The sequence below is a fragment of the Rhinoraja longicauda genome, unplaced genomic scaffold (genome assembly GCF_053455715.1).
Source record: "Rhinoraja longicauda isolate Sanriku21f unplaced genomic scaffold, sRhiLon1.1 Scf000284, whole genome shotgun sequence".
Lineage (NCBI taxonomy): Eukaryota > Metazoa > Chordata > Chondrichthyes > Rajiformes > Arhynchobatidae > Rhinoraja > Rhinoraja longicauda.
Genome location: NW_027601502.1, coordinates 17,112 through 36,409, shown reverse-complemented (window position 1 = coordinate 36,409; position 19,298 = coordinate 17,112). Strand labels below are relative to the sequence as shown.

Below are 19,298 nucleotides of genomic sequence, written 5' to 3'. Positions count from 1 at the left end.
ACTGATCTCATTCGAGAAACAGTTCAATGCTATATCAGGGCAAGAGTAGAGTTGGCATTCTGGAAGAATGAAATAAAATTGACTGACAACCCTTCTTCATCCAAACATCTTGTATGATTTCAGCCAAGTGAGACAATGGAAAATGTTCAGTCTTTCTGTAATTATTTTTCTTGAATCCTGATCAAGTGGTGACGTGATTCACAAACTCACAGCTCCATATCAGAGTGAAGTAGAGTATGTATAGCTGGTTGTTAAACTGTCCCACACTTCATCGTCAAATTCTGTCAGGTGGTGTTGGCGACAAAGTTAGAGCTGCAGGATCATGAAAGTTTACAGCACAGAATGTGGCCATTTCTCTCTCACTCTCGTGACTGCCTTTTAAAAGAGGTTGGTCACACATCACTTTTTTCATCCATGTCTGTCTGTCCTCACACTCAGATTCTACTTTCCCGTCAAAATTAATTGCCAAGTTGTTCGTTGTTGAGAGAAGGTATAAATTGTAAATGGTTCCCTCTTCAATCACCAGGCATTGCTCATACCATAGTTGAGATGTCATCGAGGACAAGGCCAAAAATGGATGTCCCAGTGAGAGAAAGTTTTTTTTTCACTTCATGGCATCACGCAGTAAGTACTGACTCGGCTGCTCAATGTACATTCCATTCCATTTTGCATTCAGCAGAAAGAACATAAGCTACATAAGCAGGAGTAGGCCAGTCAGCTCCTCGCACCTGCTCAGCCAATCAATAATATAATCGCTGATCTTTTGCGTCAGTGCCACTTTCTTACACAAATCCATACCATTTGATACCCTCAATGTCCCAAAATCTATCGATCTTTTGGTTTACATACAGCAGCTGAGCCTCCACAGTCCACTTGGGAAGAGAAATTCCCAACCCCTTAAGTGAACAAACATCTTCTTGAGTTCAGAATGGCCAACCCCTGATTTAAAGACTGTGTTCAAGACACCCCAAGACAGGTAAGCAGCATTCTGCATCCACCCTGTCAAACTTTTTTGTATGAATTTTGTATGTTTCAACGAGATCACCTCTCATTCATCCAAGCTCTAGAAAACCTTCCTTGTACAACAAATCCATGATATCTGTATGATGAACTATCATAGGAGAATGAATCAATACTACCCACTTAACATTAGCAACTAAACACAAAATCATCCGCTAAACTTGGTTTGTTCCCTGCAATAATGTTTAATACAGACAAGATCAGTGACAAATAATCACAGGAGCCTATTTCGATGCACCTCATGAATCCATTTACTAATTGCCCTTAACTCATTTAAACGATGCAACATGTCCAAGTATTATAAATGGAAAGGGAAAATGCATTTTTAAGTTGGTCCCTTTGAACCCGCAGGGAACCTTGGTGGGTTCATTTGCTTACTCAGCAGAATTAGAGTTGAGTTGAGCGCATACTTCCTCGCAAGGAATGGCTTCAGCTATCATGTCCATTCATAGGTGAGGAGCCAAATATTCCTATGATAAGGTTCTTGCCAGCATAATCCTGTGGAGAGAATTTGTTGAATCTGACAAAGGGACCCGACCTGAAAGATTATGTCCATTTCCCACCACAAGTACCGCTGGCCTGCTGAGCTCAATCTACTGCTCCACTGCAGTATCTCCTCAAGGTATGCCTACTTTGAAGAAGTTTTCCTCCTCTCTCCCACAAAAGTTCTGTGAGACCATCTCTCACAGCATCCCCTCTGTGCACTTCCAGCTTTCTCCCCTTACAATCAGTCTGAAGAAGGATCCCGACCCGAAACATCCCCTATCCATGTTCTCTTAGAGATGCTGCCTGATCCGCTGAGTTACTCCAGCACCCTGTGCCTTTGTTGTTAAACGAGCACCTGCAATGCCTTGTGTCTCCTCCAGCACTTTGCTTTTTACACTGCTGGACGTGTTAGCCGCCGGCAGGGGAGGATGGTGGGGGCTCTGTTGTTTTCCTCAAACAGGCACAAGCAGCAGCCCCACCCATCAGCGCATTGCTGGTTTCCTGTGAAACCATTTCATTTTGCACTCTGAGATTTCCAGCTAATGAGCAACAATTAGCAATTTCAGGTGAAACCCAAGTGCTTGCAGCAACTCTTAATTATTTAACACTGCTAATAGGCAAGACAGAAATGTGGCAATTGGCAGAAATTATTTTGTTTACAGAGACACGGTGGCGCAGCAAAAGAGTTGCTGCATTCCAACACCATAGACCCAAGTTTGATCCAGACTAAGGCTGCTGTGTTTATGGAGTTTGTATGTTCTCCCCGTGACCTGCGTGGGTTTACTCTGGGAGCTCTGGTTTCCTCCCACACGCCAAAGCCGTACACGTTTGTAAGTTAATTGGCTTGGTATAATTGTAAATTATCCCTAGTGTGTGTAGCATAGTGTTGGTGTGCGGGCATCACTGGCCAGCACTGACCAGGTGGGCCGAAGGGCCTGTTGCCACACTGCATCTCTAAACTGAACTAAAGACAGTATTGTTTTTGAGACAGTCCTGTTAAGATCTATCCGTACATTGACATCCTGAAGGCAAGGCCCGTGATTGAGTGCATGCATTCCAACCACTACTTGTATTTAAAACATCTCCAACATAACCAAATATCCCAGTGACCTTACCAGGAGCAACATCAAACAAAGTTTGACTCAGAGACATTATTTTATGACTGCTGACCAAAATGGCAAGATCCTCTTGGAGGAGACTATAAACCATTGGGCTTTAATAACAAAACTTGTGAGCCTCTGGCAGGGCAACAAGGGTGTGTTGATCACAAGATCAGAATTAATCAAATCCTGGCTTTGATCAAGAGATTCCAGTTTTTTTTTAAACCAGTGTTTTTTTTGGATCCCATCTTGTTGTTCCATCTGTTCTTAATCACAGCTTGTAATTCATGCAGAAATTGTGTTTTTGTTATTTGAGAACTTTTTTGAACCAATGGTGCAAATAAATATATTCCATAATTCTTATTTTAATCACTTTTTATCAATCATGATGCAAAATGTCAGGCATTTTACAAGTTTTGTGTGTGTGGCTGTCAGCATTTACTGTCCTTTCCCAATTCTTTTTCCAGCTGGGAAACAGATGATTTTTAAAAAAACTTTTAAAAAAGTGATCAGAACCTCCTTCCTCACAGGTCCTAGATGAAGTTTTTTTTTAAAGCAGACCAATGATTTCATGGTCCTTATGCAGAAGCAAGCTTTTCATTTCCTGGGGATGCATTACCAAGTGCCTTTCTTATTCAGTGCCATCAATTTCCAAGCCAACATTTCCTTTCTATTTGTCCAATCTTTCAAAACTTGTTGGTTAGCACTTTGTCAGACGTTGACCACTGCACATCGTATACTGCACATCTCATCTGTTTGAGATGCACTCTGAACCTCCACCAATCCACTGACTCTGGAGGCATCATTGATGTGGCAGAGCTCAGCCATTTGTTATTATAGCAGGCAAAAAGTGCAAAGTGCAACAGCTGACAAATGCCTGTTGCCAATATTTTGTGGTTGAGTCAACGTTGATGCAAGTCAACACTGCAAGCACAAATTTCAATTATCCATTTCAATGTATATGACATTGAACACTCTTGACGGATGCAACTTTGATCTTGGATCACTTAGAATCTTAGATGCTGCCATAATCCTCCTCCGCCCAGCATATGCTCATCTTGTTTCACCAAGTGTTGGCTCAAATGATCCAGTGTGAGCAGTTTAGAGTTGCTTTGATTCATTGACAGTAAATGGTCCATGCTCATAGGTAATTCATCTTCACTTTGACAGGATTGTTTCAGACTCACTGGGAGTCTGCACCTCCTTTGCACCTGGGCTAGCCTGGGTTGACAATGTCAGTTTAGTTGCCAACAACCCAAGCATGGAATAGGCTGTACATGTTTACCTGGTACCAGACAGCAGATCTAAGGAGGCCTGTCCTTAGATTGTGAAAATCCAATGCTATTTTGCTGAGTTTACAGGAGGGCTTACAAATTGCAGATCTTTCATTGTCAAGAGCTTCACTTTAGAGCTACTTTGCCTCCAAAATGAGAGTCCTTAACCAAGGCAATGACTGGTGTCATCCACTAGACTCGGAAATACATGGGCTCATATGTAATCAGTGTGGAACTTGCTTGGGGAAGATAAAGAGCAAAAGAACCATGCCAGCAATGTGAATCTGCATTGGTTTCATGGTGATTAAACAAGGAGTTTGTATGCTGGGGTCATAAAGAACAGCATCATTGCATTTTATCACCCGGGCAACAATTCCCCAACATTAATCAATGAAATTTCTCCATCTCTCCCATCACAAGTTGGCTTGACCTTACCATGTACACAGAGGCACAACTCCATCCAAACCTGCTTCATTAATCTGGTTACAACTTAATTCATCATTCAAACTATTGCCCACATCAGACATGCTCTGCTTTGTTCCCTTACCTAGTTTCCTGTCCTCAAGTGACATGGACCTTGATCTTGCCCAGGATCCCCTATAATGATATCGCCATATGGTAACAAGACTGTGCTAACGCTTCCTTGCCTTGTGTGCACAGGATATGTTGTGCTCCACACCACAAATCATGTAAACTCAGCTTTCCACATCTTCTATATTACTGACCTTTAAAGGGATTTGCAAACACAAATGCAGAGTGTAGGTTTTGTTAACCACAAAATATTACATTCATTCGGCAACTTGTGAACATCCGGCAATCAAAGCATCAAATTGGCATCTCTGCTCCCAACAACTATTATTAACCCTTCCAAATCCCTCAAAATGCTGCAATCAGGTTTTTTGATGAGGATTTCTGGGTTGAGTTTCTAAAGTCTTTCTGCCGCACAGAGATATCCTCTGGTGCAGTGAGAGAGATAGTGAGGAAAATATGGAAGACACTGCCATACAGAATGGTTAAGGAAAGTTGTGTTGATATGTTTAAGGGAAAGCTAGGAATGCTGGTAAAGAATGCATTCGGACAGCCATTTCCCATCTCTTACAGAATATCCCAAAACCTTTTACTGGCAGCTAAGTGCCTTTGAAGGTAATATAGCAATTGCAACAGATGATCTGTACAGCAATGCAACAATGACTGAATAATACAATTTTTCCAAAAAAAAAATCCCAGAGCGTAGGAGGCTGAGGAATGTCCTTATTGAAGTATACAAATTCATGAGGGGTATGGGTAAAGTGAGCACTCAGTATTTTTCCCCCATAGGGCAGAGGTTTTAGTTGAGAGATTTAAGAGAGACCGAGGGGCAGCTTTTTCCACTCAGAGAGTAACCCATATCTGGAATAAGTTGCCAGAGGAAGCCACAGAAGCAGATACAATTATGACTTTCAGAAGATATTTGGACAGATACATGGATAGGAAGGAATTAGAGGGATATGGGTCAAATGCAGCAAATTGGACTACCCAAGAAATGGGCCGAAGGGCCTGTTTCCATGTTGCACTGCTCTGTGATTCTAAGTGTTGAATAAAGGGTAAATAAAAGCCAGAATGACCCATTTGTATAGCAAAGAACTGCAGATGCTGGTTTACACCGGAGATAGACACAAAATGCTGGAGTAACTCAGGCAACACCTCTGGATAGAAGGAATGGGTGACGTTTCGGGTCAAGACCCTTCTTCCATATCTCTCGTTTCCCCTCTCCCCTGACTCTCAGTCTGAAGAAGTGTGTCGACCCGAAACGTTACCCATTCCTTCTATCCAGAGATGCTGCCTGTCCCGCTGAATTACTCCAGCATTTGTGTCTATCCATGAAAATTATGTTCTCTTCCTTGATATAATGAAGAGTGGTCTCGCATGACTGAGAGAGCAGAAAGGGCATTAGTTTAACATTTCATCAGAGACACACCTGCAACAGTGCGCAGTCCCCTTCATACTGCAATGCTTAGAGTTATTTTGAATAAAAAGATACTTGCCAGGTCATTTTAGAGGGCATGCGAGAACCAAGACAGATCAGTCAGGTACAGGTTTCTCTTCCTGATTAAACTAATTACCCACCCTCTGCATCAATTTGAACTCTTGTCCCTTGATTATTAGACTGGACATCTGGATTACTTGCATGGAGATTAATGAAGCATGGTGCGAATAGCTCACATGCAGTTTAAACACCAGCATCAACAGAATGCAATGATTCAATTCAATGATACTTTATTGTCACATGTACCTAGGTACAGTGAAATGTTTTGCGTACAACCTGGTAAAATCATGTGGCAAACCTCGCCTAGGCAGTACAAAAGTGTCACAATGTTTTGCCGCCAACAAAGTTACACAAAAGTTAATCGAACCGTCCCATCTACTGCTTGCCGCTTCACGTGGGAGCAGGCCACCCGGCCCCGATACCATCCCCCCCCCCCCCCTCACTCCAAGAACCCCCCCCCTGACGGTTCCCCCTCTGTTCTCGACCTGCAGATGGCCTGTCTTGAACCTTTAAGCTGAAGCACAAAGTTTAATACTCAGTAACGCGTGTAAATTTACTCTGGATTACTGGAACGCTTAAATAAATATCACAAGGATGTAAAAGTTGTGGCAAATGCAAGCACTTCCAGGTCACAGAGGTTATTGGCAAGACGGAGGACAACCATGCAGCACCCTTAGGCAGCTCTGAAATAATTATATAATGTAACTCACCAGGAAACCACACAATGTGACTAGAAGTGTTTTCATTAATGAAAGACAAGCTGGTGTCAAACAATACAACAGTCCTCGATTATGGTTAGGGTATCAGTGTGGTTCAGGTTGGAAAGGTTTATTCAAAAGGAAGATGTTCAAAACTGCTGCAAACTGGTTGAAGGGATTAGCTGTAACTCACTGTAATTATGTTGATTGAGAGGCCAGGCCAGATACTCTGCCCTGTCTGTCTATCACCCCCTGCCCTCATTCCAAGTGTTTTCCTGCAAGTGAAAAACGTCAGTGTCCTGCTCACGTGGCAGCCAATCAGTTTGTTTAATTGTCGGCTGCAGCTGGGACTCATGGATTGTGAGCCAGGAACATTTCATAAATGTACAGAGCTAGTAATGTCTGCAAGCAACACTGGCAGAGCCTACAATGTTGCCTCGAGAATCAAGAAAGACATCTGGCATGTTCTCCAGTAGGGGGGGGGGGAAGAGCAGTTGGATGTGCTCATCTCCACAATCAACATTATGGAAATATTAGATTATTTTGTCAGGTTGGTCCTTGGGCAAGAGCCGCAAAGTCATGCAGCACAGATCCAGGCCCTTTAGCCTTCATTGCCCATCACAGATACGGACCCTTTAACCTACATCGTCCATCACAGATACAGGCCCTTTGGCCTAACTCATCTATTCTGACCAATATGTTCCATCTTTGCCAATCTTTTGCCCATATCTTCACTTTCCGGTTCCTAATCTTGTTTTTTTCTCGACTAGAACCAGCCATCGTTCAGTTATTTCTCCCTCTGTAGTTCCTCTGATTTCCTTTAAAATCACCAGTGATGGCACAATCAGATAACACAAAAAATGATAAACAATTGGAGGGGAGTTTGGGTGTCCCGGCAAAGCCCAAACCTATCCAGACGTGTAGAAACAAGGAACTGCAGATACTAGTTTATAAGAAAAGACACAGAGTGCTGGGAGTAACTCAGCAGGTCAGGCATTTCTGGAGAACATGGATAGGTGACACTTCGGGTCAGGACCCTTCCTCTGACTCAGCCGATCAGACTGTACAAACTGTTCAGACTCTCTATTTGTGGAACCTAACAGTCAGAAACCCAGCTTTTCCCCCCATCTCTTCCTAGTTGTGGTCATCTAGCTCACTACAGATTGAAGAAAGAAGCTGGCCTGCCAAACATCTGTGCAGAGAAAGTTGCGGTGCTCACCACACCATGGAAACATGAACCCGATGACATCTAGTGTGATCTTTCATATAAAATCAAACTAAATTTGAAATACAGAAGTCCTGAAAAAGAAAGCCTTGTGCTTTTTTGCATCTTTTGCAACCTCAAACAGCCTAAAATGTTAACAGTAAATAAAGGACATTTCCAGTGGCCAATAAAGTAACACAAGAAGCAGGACAGGAAATTTAAGCATGCTCCAACAAAACAGCAATATGATAATGTACATACAACTTGGTTTGCGATATTGATTGAGAGATAAATATCGGTTATCACACCAAGGCAAATCTTCTTGGTTGGTTCCATCTAGCTGAAAGCACAAAGGGTTAGTTTCATAGCCTCCAATAGTGCAGTAGTCACTCAGCACTGTACTGGAGGGCCAGTCCTCTCCAGACTTTTGTGGACAAGAGTCTGGAGAGGAACCTATAGCCTACAACCATCTGACTCAGAAAAGAGTATCATCAGCCGAATCAGAACTGAGAGAATTTTCAGGAATTCTAGTCTAATTTAATATCTTGCCAGGAGTAACCTTTCCTCTTCTATTTCACAACGCACGTGTAAAATATCCAACTGCTCCAACCCTACACATACTGCTGTACAGAAAAGGCACTGTGAACAGAGAGGTATTCCACCAAATGGAGGGCTTGAATCAGACCTCTTGTTAAAGCCTGTGACACCCTTCTTGCTCAGTGACATCCTTTAGTCAGCTTTGTGGAGTATTTTCAGAAATTAGCATCTGTCTCGCAATCAGACTTCAAAGGAGTGAGACATGGCAATAACACATCTCAGTAGGAGCATTGGGATTTTCCTACAATTTAACTTGTAATCATCTTTCAACTTCGCAAGTGTCAATTACACTCAGGAACTTTAGTCTGCTATTTTATTTGTCCCATTAATTTTGAAGCAGCAAAGTTTTCTACTCTACTCACATCTGGATCGAGGAATTGGGAATTATGCTCTCTGCAACCTTATTTGGACTCAGGAGATCAATGCATCTTCCTCAGTAACCTTGCCTCATGTCAGAAAACCCTCATGCAAAATTGCTCATGGCAAAATATTTCAATGCTACATCACTATGATTGAGAGAGCAAAGGAAAAGGTCATTCAACCCATGATACCTCTGATAACTCTTCAAAACATTATCTAATGAGTTGCATTCCCTTGTTCTTTTCCAGCAGCACTACAATTTTTCTCATCCATTTTCTTAAATATAACTGGGTAATTTACATTGGATCATTATGCATTTTGTGCAATACATTTCCTAGACATCTTATACAATTGCCTTCAGCCATGAAGATTGAAAGGAAAAGCAGGCACGAGGGACCGATTGCCCTACTCCTACTTATATTCAAGTGTACATTGATCCTTTAACAAAAGCTGCAATTGACTATATTCCCATCACCTGCAAGATGATAGAATAAGTGGAGCATCAAAGTGGAAAAACGTGACTAATGATGCAAAGACAATAGCTCAAATCTTACCATAGCTGCTGATGAATTCAGTTAAATGTCTATATCGGGAATTAAAAGGCCTGTCTCAGTAATGGTGACTATCAAACTTCCAGATTGTAATTAAAAACCCATTTGGTTTACCATATGCCCTTCAGGTGCCACCTTTACCTGGCCTTTCCTGAGAGTTCATACCCATACCAATGTAGATTTCCTCTGAAAGTACCACAGTTCACTCAGGGAATAAGCAAGAAAGGCCGTCCTTGCCAAGGATGCTGCATGAATGTGTTATAAAAATATCATCAGCCAGGGCATTGCAAATCACTGCACAATGATTTTTTTTGTGGTGGAAGGTGAGGGAGGAAAGTCTGTGGTTATAACTCACCTCCTGCGCCCTCAAATGTCCAAGATCAGGTCAGGAAGCAGGTTACGTCGTCCACGGCGCACGGAAGTGTGAAGTGGCAGCTGGAGGCGTTGCAGGGGGAAAATGGTGGTATCGAGACATGGTAGTGGTAGAGACATGGTGGTGGCAGAGACAGCCATGAGAGGCCCTACAGCAAGCAACCAGATGAGCAAGTGGATCGAGCGCAGCCTCTGGCAGCCACACGGAATGGCAGTGGAAGGAGCAGGCAGCATCACCCTGGGCCAGGCCACCCCTACTTCATTGATCCAGAGCCACCAGAACACAGGGCTTAAAAGTGAAAAATATAAACATTTGCATGCCTCCTCAGGCTTGGGTCAGATTGTTCAGAGACTTGGAAGGTGCAAGGTAGCACCAGAACGTGGCAACTCTGTGTGCTGTTTCAGGAGAGGATCTATTGTACTCAAGTTTTGTATAAGTTGATGGATCGTATGCAGAACAAGCATTTCACTGTATCTCTATCGACCTGACAGTAAAGAGACCATTTTCATTCATTGGATAAGTTAAAGTAGACCACCCAGAATTCTTTTTTTATACGAGGGATCTTAGTCTCAGCCTCTGAACAACATTGTAATAACATCTGCACATTATTGCACAGGGCACCATGATTCCAAGCAGGAACTTTACATTCTGTTTAAGAAGAGTTTCTCTCTTTTTTTCCCCCCTCCTAAATTGAGCACCAAGCAATCACAGGGCATGTGGATAGAATTTATGAAATGACAGCTACAAAAACAGCAACCCGATCACAGAGTTCAATGCCACAAATCCCAGAAGTGAAGCTTGAGCAGAATATGTGTAATTTGAAACCCAAAATACTCATTAAGATATGCAAGATGTACAGTTCTGTATATTGTATATATAACAATGCATAAAACATTTCACATTATTTATAATATGCTCTTTCCCCTGTCGCATATTGAATGCATGCTCTTCCCTTTAACAATTTATGCAAGATGTAGTATATATAATTGGCAAAATGTGCACTCTATTCTGTATAATAGATAAAGTGAGCTGTCTATTCAAAATATAGTGTACAGTAAGCACTGTATATACAGTGCTCTTCATAATGTATAAAAAGATTTCAGATAAAATTATAGGATATTTTATGACCACTAGAGAGACAAACCATCCTTTGCTTTAATGTCTCAGCTCAAATATGTAATTTCCAACAGTGCAGTACAGAGGCTGGGACGTTATGTTGCAGATGTAGAAAACATTGGAGAGGTTGCAATTGGAGTATTCTGTTGAGTGGGGTCATGCTATTATCAAGAAAGATGTCATTAATTTGGAAAAGGTGCAGAAAGGATTCACGAGGACTCAAGGGGCTGAGCTATAGGAGGAGGTTGAGCAAGCTAAGACTTTATTGCTTGAAGCGATGAAGACTGAGGAGTGACTAGAGGTGTATATCATGAGGGGCATAGATTGGGTGAATGCACGTAGTCTTTTCCCCCCCAGAGTTGGGAATCAAGAACTAGAGGGCAAAGGGTTAAAGTGAGAGGGAAAAGATTTAACTGGAACCCGAGACGCCACTTTTTCACTGACAGTTTTTACATTTATGAAATGAGTGGTAGGAAGAAATGGTTGAAGCAGGTACAATAACAACATTTAAAAGATGTGTGGACTGGTACATAAATAGGAAAGGTTTAGAGGGATATGGGGCAATTAGGACTAGCTTTGGTAGGCATCTTGGTCAGTATGAACAAGTTGGACAGATGGGCCAATTTTTGTGCTATATTATTTTTATGATAGAAACAGTCTAGGTTGTCAGAGTCGGGTTAATAATTGAGCAGAGATGGCAGTTTTTATCTTAATGACACGACTTTATCAGAGTTATCAATCTAGCGTACCATTAAAGTAAAATTACCTTTGTATTCAGATTTCAAAATCAATATTTCTTTGGCTCTTTAGTAGCATTGGTATGGCACTTTGGTTCTTTAGTAAACTATCTTGTTTCAAAAACAATCTCAGCTCAACACTACAACTCAGTGCAGTTAGTATGAGTCACATTATTTCTACGAAACAAGACATTGTTTAAATACAATCGGTCCAATTCTTTGTGCTTGACCCTTGTACTAAGCTGCTCTTGTTACAGCAATGCAGGTCCAGAGGGGTGTGGACCATCCTTCCCTTATCTGGCTCCCATTCCTCCATTTTTATCAGATTCCATAATCTATAGTCCCCCCCTTTGTGGACTCCATTTATCACCTCCATGTCTCTGTTGCTATCTTTGAATTCTCCAATTTCATTCCAACCTCAGTACTCACACGTTTCACCCGTCACACTAGACACCCTGCTCCTTACCCCTCCTCTGTACACTCATCTCCCATCCCTGGGTCAAATATTTTCCTTTTATCTCCCTTCCACCCCGTATCTCTACATTTAACACCTCCCCTTCTCTTTTTTTCTGACAACCTCTTGTCTCCTTTTTACCTCTCGCATTTGACACTTGCTCCACCAATCCGCCAATCAACCCTTTCACCTGCATCCTCCTACCATTTTTCAAGCTTTGCACTACCTCCACTTCTCTTGCCAGCTTTCTCCCTCCCCCTATTCCATCAGTTTGAAGATGTGAATAGAGAGAAGTCATTCAGATTCACCCCCCTCAGACCAGGGGCATTTAACAGATGATTTAATACGTCTTTAAAATCATGATGGGTATCGATATGCATCTCGTTATGAGGAAACAGTTTTTCCGCAATAGCGGAGTCAGTAACCAGAGGACAAAGATTCAAGAGAATGAGAAAAGAAACTAGAAAGAAATGAGAATGAAAGATTTGCATGGTGAGTTGCTGTCATGTGGAAAGTACTCCCGAGAGGCAGTTGGAAAAACACTGAATCTGAGTCAGATCAGAAACAGCTGCCGATAAAGGGAAGTTAATCGAGCTAATTTTCAGAGGGATATAATGCACTAAAAAAATAATAAGTTCTAAATTAGTTACATGAACTGTGTGATTAACTTACATCAGTAGTTGCTCCCCACAAGAGGCGGTGCCACCGATCTTGCAGACTATGTCATACGCAAAATACTATGCTGCCACTCGTCGACCCATGATCTTTTTCACCGAGAAAGTCAAAGACAGTGGCCATGTAGGAGCAGTACCTCCAGCACGGTCCCCTCCAAGTTGCACAACCATCCTATCTTGGGAAAATATGACTGGTCCTTCTTTGTTGCTTCTCCAAAATCCCGATACTCTCTCCCCAACAGCTCTGCAGAGTACCTTCACCACAGATTGCAGCCAATCATCACTACCGTGTGAAGGCATTTACAAAAGGCAACAAATGCTCTAAAGCATTATTGTTTTCTCTTGTTGGTTCAAAACTCTGGAATTCCCCGATTACATCAATAAGGAACCATTCCACCCAATATTTACAAGACTTTCAATCCAATGCAGTCCCTTGCTATTTTTTTCCCCACCTGCTTGTGTGACATAAGTCACAAATGTTGAGTACAATTGTTATTTAGAGCTTCAACACACCTTCCATTCTCTACAATGCCACTGCCTTTGACATGCTATTTATGATTTATTCACAGTATCAGCCCTTTCTAGGGGATTAACTCTGCATTCTTACTGCCTGTATCTCTCGCGCAGCGCCCATTTTCTGTGCCGCTACAGTAACTGCTGCCATCTGGAATTTTGCCCCTAAATTTCTGTCATCTCCTTTCAGGTTCTCTTTAAAATTCATCCATGCCAATACCTTATTATTTGGATAGATGTCAAATTCTGTCTGACAAAGCTCCTGTGAAATGACTTAGGGCATTTAACTGATAGGATTGGTTTAGAGATGTAGTTATATTCTGTTGCCACACAAGAGTGGGCATTATTCAGACATCTTTGAGCTTACTTTGCCATTCACAGCTGAACTGATCTTTGCCTTCAATTGCACTATAACCTTTCATCGCCCTAAACTCTATTGATCCCACCTTTGAAAATACATATTGAGCATCACATCCCTCTGGAGTAAAGAATTCCGAAGATTTACTGCACTCCAGGGTAAGAAATTCCACTTCTTCTGATTAGTGATCGAGCCCCTGACAAGCTGTGTCTGTGGATATCTCCCACTGTTCAGGGGCTACAAAAGTTTAAAAAAATGTTACTTATCGACTTGGAATACTCTATGTTCCTCACCTTTGTTCTTAAATTAATCCTCCCTACCATTTACACTCTAGGGACTTCTGCCCCTAACAGTTAACATTATAAATTGTTACAGTCCAACCTTTTATTACACTCTTTTAACAAACCACTTTTCTCAGTTCAGAATGATCAGGTGCTCACGTAAGTTCCTGACTGCCCGGTAATCCTACTATATCTGTAGACTACCAGTCTTCCTCCCATTCATCCATTCTACTGCCCGACTCTCATCTTCAATATAGATGTTCATCTTTTTACCACCCTTTCCCTTACACACGGAAAAAAAACCTGACACAAATAATAATTTCTTCAGAAGAATGCCGAGGGGAAAAACATTTTTTTCAGAAAAATGCTGAGGGGAAAAAAAATTGCATAAATTTAGAATGTGGTGCCAAAAGCACTTTCGATATCACTATTACCATGGTGCAGTCATAACAGATGTACTGTAGTTAGACTGGAAAATAAAACCCACGTGGACTAATACAAAATGTAAATGAAAAATCCCCTTGATAACAGAGTGCAAACCTAATACTCAGAATTAAATGACTTCTGCTTATTAGAAATGGTGATCATTCTGTCTCTGTCTCTCTTTCCCTTTCTTTTATAGCATCCATTAAAAATGCCTATTCTACAACCTGTTCCTCACCTGATATGTTGACCATGGGAACAAAGAGCACAATGACATTTTATACTACCAATTATCTGCCTTTCCTACCACTATATAATCCATAGAAGACAATCTATGCCTACTCTCTAGCTCCATTACCAGGTTCTGAATGGTCCTTCCACAGGCTCTGATTCACCTCAACCCCATTGAAGACATTGGGCATTGTCAATGGATCTGATGCACTACAATGCTGAGAACTATATTCTGCACTCTGTATCTTCGTCTTTGCTTTAACTATTACATTCGAGATTGACTCGATTGTGTTCATACATGGCATATCTGACTTGTTTGGATTGCATGCAAAACAAAACTTTTCACTGTATCTCGGTAGGCGTGGCAATAATAAATCTAAACCATCGCAAGAGCTCTCTCATGTATTGTGAGGCTAGGACACGTATTAGACAGAATAAAGTTGATTGCGTACTTGAATAAACTTGCGTATCCAAAGCAAAACACAGAAATCAAAACCATCTGTTTTTTCTCGTACTTTCAAAGCTAGTATTGAAATGTTTTCCCTTTACCATTCACCTCCTTTGCAGGGAAATCTCAAGCATCCTTAAACATGCATGCCAACCATCCCCATTTAAAATGCTTTGAAACAACATGCGCCAATGTTCCTGAATGACTAAGCTTTACTTGCGTAGGTTGTTTTTCTGAGCCACTGTACATCAACTGCATGCAACAGTTGTGAAAAGCAGTTTACAGCACTCAGCAGAGGGAGGAGATGGGAAATGAGGGGCGAAAGAAGCAAGAAGCAAGATTTAGAGTCACTCAGCACAAAACAAACGCTACAGCCCATTTTATACGTTGACCAAGATGCCCCATTAATGCTGTTCTCATTTTCCTGCACTTGGCCCACCTGGTAAGTGAGAGGTGGATATGGGTGAGGGGGGAAGGGGTGTAGAAAGGAACTGCAGATGCTGGTGTATACTGATGATACACTGAAGAAGGGTCCCGACCCGAAACGTCTCATCTTTTTTTCTCCAGAGATGCTGCCTGACTCGTTGAGTTACTTCAGCTCTTTGTGTCTATCTATAGGTGAGGGAGGCTTAGTTGCTGGACTTTGTCCCACTCCCACCTCTCCTTTCACGATAGTTCTGGCCTTTGAGTCCTGACAACATCCTTGCAAATCTTCTTTGTTTGCAAATCTTCTCTGTTGTGCAGTGTTTCTAGCTTAATGGCATCTTTCATATAACGGGGTGACCAAAACTGAACACAATACTCCATGTGTGGGATGAAAATTGGATGGATCTTTACAAAAGAAGGATACACCAAACCACATGATCACTGTCAAGAAGGTACACTGGAATTTATTTTTCTTTTTTCAGAAGGAGTTAGCTGGAGAACATTTGCTGGAGTAAACAATGAAAGTTCAGAGAGCAAGCTGACTAGTGAAACGACAACTCCCGTAATTGTTTTAATACCAGTGACTAGATTGTGGCACAAAAGAACAGATCTGTGTTGTGCAGTTTGAAGCTCCAAAGTTGAATTGTAGGTTAATACTTGGCAGAATATTTGCATTTTGTTCTGGTGAATAATGCTTCTCATTGAAAAAGTTGTGTGACTTCCATAAAATCCTTCACCACAGGACGAACCTTACCGATTGCATAAAGATGTCGCCATTCAATGGGAAGTGTAATTGGTGTCGAGTAGCCTGCAAAGGAATTCCTTCTTCAAGGAATGAGCATTGGAAGAGAAAGGCATCAACACCTGATCAATGCTTTGGAGCCTTTAGGTAAATGTGGAGAGATCAAAGGATTTATTGTTAATGCTGTATCACGTTCTTGTTTTTGAATAAAATAACACTTTTCATGGAATTACAGTAAGAACGCTGTTGCAAGGATAACAGAAACAATGTCCTGAATAAATTTCCAGTTATCATTTGGCATGGACTCACAGGTTAAACGGCACCTTTTATGAGGTAAACTTCTATAATCCTATGCAAGATGCAAATTAATGGTGGTACTCAGTGAGCCTGGCAGCATCATCTATGGAGGGAAAGGGATGGTCTCTTTTCCTCCACAGAGGCTACCTGACCTGCTGGTTTCCTCTGTCAATTTGGTTTTTTTGCTTCAGATTCCAACATTAGAAGTTTCTTGTTTCTTCTGTAATAATGTGATGGTGTTTTGTTGTTTTAAATCTTTCCAAAGCAACTGTATGCTTGTGCTGATGTTTCACCATAACACAGAGTTATTCCCTAAAGGATTTTGCCCAGAGTGGAAGTGTGTTAACCAAAATTTTACTTCAGATCTTTGACTAGAATCTGCAGGGAGAACCGGTTTTGTATGTTCGCTTGCGTGCAAGTTTTTGCATGCACGTGTGTGGGCTATATATGCAGGTGATCAAAAACTTAATTCAATAGATAGGTTTTCAACTGGGAGAGTTGGCAAGGTTGGCCGAACCTCCTCCTGGGGCCATGTCTGGAAGACTAACAGAACTGTGTAAACCACAAATCGCCCTCAGTTTCTAAATTCCAGGGACCAGGGAGAAAGATTCCATTCTCATGGAGCTGCAGTAGTGAGATGCTCAAACACCAAGATCCCTTGTTATCTTTGCCACATGTCTGAGTGGTTCCTACCTCTTTAAGGAATGGGTTTGTAAAGGGGAGGTGAAGATAACACTTGCGCTTTCCTTAACTGCTAAGGTGACAATGGTTCAATATTGAAAGGTGCAGGCAACAGATCCACAGAAAGTTAATCTCTTTAACATCCTCTTCATTTGTTCAAAAACTCACAGAAGCTCATTTTAGTGGCACTTTTAAAATAATAACTGCACAGGGCACCTGACAGTATGATCAAAGTTAAAAATTAGGATAATCATGATTAATAACTTTTGCTGTGGTGTCTCCATAGTTCCACCTTGACCCAAGATTGGACAATCTGTAAATAAAAGATGGACAGGCGGACGGGACAAGCAACATCTTAAATAAAAGATGTTGTAAATACAGAGGTGGTCAGATAATATCAGTGAAAAGAGGAAACGTGCTTTCTGACCTCCTGTGTATTTCCTGCATTCTGTATTTAATTCGATGTAAACAGTGCCTGTATTGTTATTGGTTTTATGCAAATGCCCTTTTGACTGCAAAGGTAATGTCTTCAATGCAAACTACCGTGTGGCCGGCCCATCAAAGCGAGCAAATGATAAGCAAACTTGTTCAGCACAATCTATTGTATGTGTTGTTTAGCTCACTTTCTCCTCGGTACGCAGCAATCAGTAAATAAACTCGAAAGACGAATTGCTCCGAGCCTGGCCATCATTCCTACCCCGCGGCAACTCTGCACTGGGCGGTGCTGAGACAGCGGGTGGCCAATTTTAACCGAGTACCAAGGGGCAGATCTTAACATCTGACTTACCGCATCGTCCAGCAGATCAAACATGCAGACTTTCACGGGCTGTGCGAGTGCTTTTTGGAGATTAAACAGCGATTTTGTCTCCATTTCTCCGGTGTGGTGAATAGTGGACCTTTCACATGCTGTATTCGCCACGCACTCGAGTAACAAGCTCGACGGGACAAGCTGGGAAACTCCCCCTCGCTCTTATTTCTCACCGAGATGTGGCCGGACGCTGTAACAAAGCTTCCTTCCTCTCTCACTGCGGCCCTCGAGATATCCTCTATCCTCAGCAGCTAGCGAATCTATCGCCCTCCCTCAACATGATTTGCATTTTATTTATTGTCAAACCATGCCAGATGCTTGTCAAACGGAATGAACAGTTAGTTCACCGCTGCTGTGGAGTCACCGCGGCCTTATCCCGTTATGTGCCTGTGGCTCAAAAATCGGATCAATTCAATTAGTGTAAACTGACGTGCGTCCCTCAAGACCACTGCCCATCATTGTAGCTACAAAAATAACTATCAGCCAGCTGCATATGTATTTTTGTACCTACACTTATGGGCAGTGGTCTTTCATTGCATTGTGCTATCCCCAAGAACTTCATTGAGTGGTATTGAATGAGGTCACTGTTCCAATGTAAGAAGGTGGGAGCAATATCCTCCACACGATCTGTTTTCGAGATAGTCGCTACCAGGGACAAGATACTGCTACCACCTCACCTTTTCTTCAGAATAGTGCCATTGGATTTGTATACACACCTGATGTTTGGACGGCTCCAATCCAGGTCTACTTAGAAGGCACCTCTGACAGCGCTGCTCTCTCTCAACACTGCACTGAGTGCTGGCAATGGAGTGTGCTTAGAAGATTTGGAAATGTAAATTATACTGAAATTGCCTGAGTTTTTCCCAGTATTCTACTATAGCTGGCCAAAGGCTGATGGACCCTCTGTGGAATGGCTGTCTTTTGTGGCTTCTCTAGCTTTCTGGTGAACTCCTTTCGAGGAGCTAGGTTCCATCTCCCTCTTGGTTGTGGTATTGGCAGATTGTATAGATCCCTTGGTCTGTATTGTATTGTTGATCTTAGTGGATGGACAATAATTGACCCCAATACTCGAGGTGGTCAGAGAAGAGCAGAAAATCAGGCAGAACTCCTATTCCCCATTACCCAACCATTGATTGCTACTAAAAAGAACCTATTGAGTGACAATAGGATTTGCTTTTACATTTCCATGGTTCAAGGCAGCATTCCAGTTTGGGAATGCAGTGAAAAAACAATAGACAATAGGTTCAGGAGTAGGCCATTCGGCCCTTCGAGCCAGCACCGCCATTCAATATGATCATGGCTGATCATGACGTTTGACGCTGAGAGGATATGCTCAGATAGCTGTTTTACTTGAAGGAGAAAATGAACTGATATCACCGACATTGAATTGATTCTCAAACCAGTTTGTGGCTCACATATT

General features: G+C 41.9%; 1 protein-coding gene across 1 annotated transcript in view; it reads right to left on the bottom strand.

Annotated features, from left to right (window-relative positions):
* Positions 1 to 18,092, bottom strand: part of LOC144590752 (ral guanine nucleotide dissociation stimulator-like) — an 84,446-nt gene extending 66,354 nt beyond the window's left edge. Inside the window, exon 1 of the mRNA XM_078395169.1 lies at positions 17,858 to 18,092. Within this exon, the coding sequence (XP_078251295.1) occupies positions 17,858 to 17,941 (84 nt within the window). The 5' untranslated portion in view covers positions 17,942 to 18,092. The remainder of the gene's footprint in view (positions 1 to 17,857) is intronic.
* Positions 18,093 to 19,298: the final 1,206 nt, after the last annotated feature.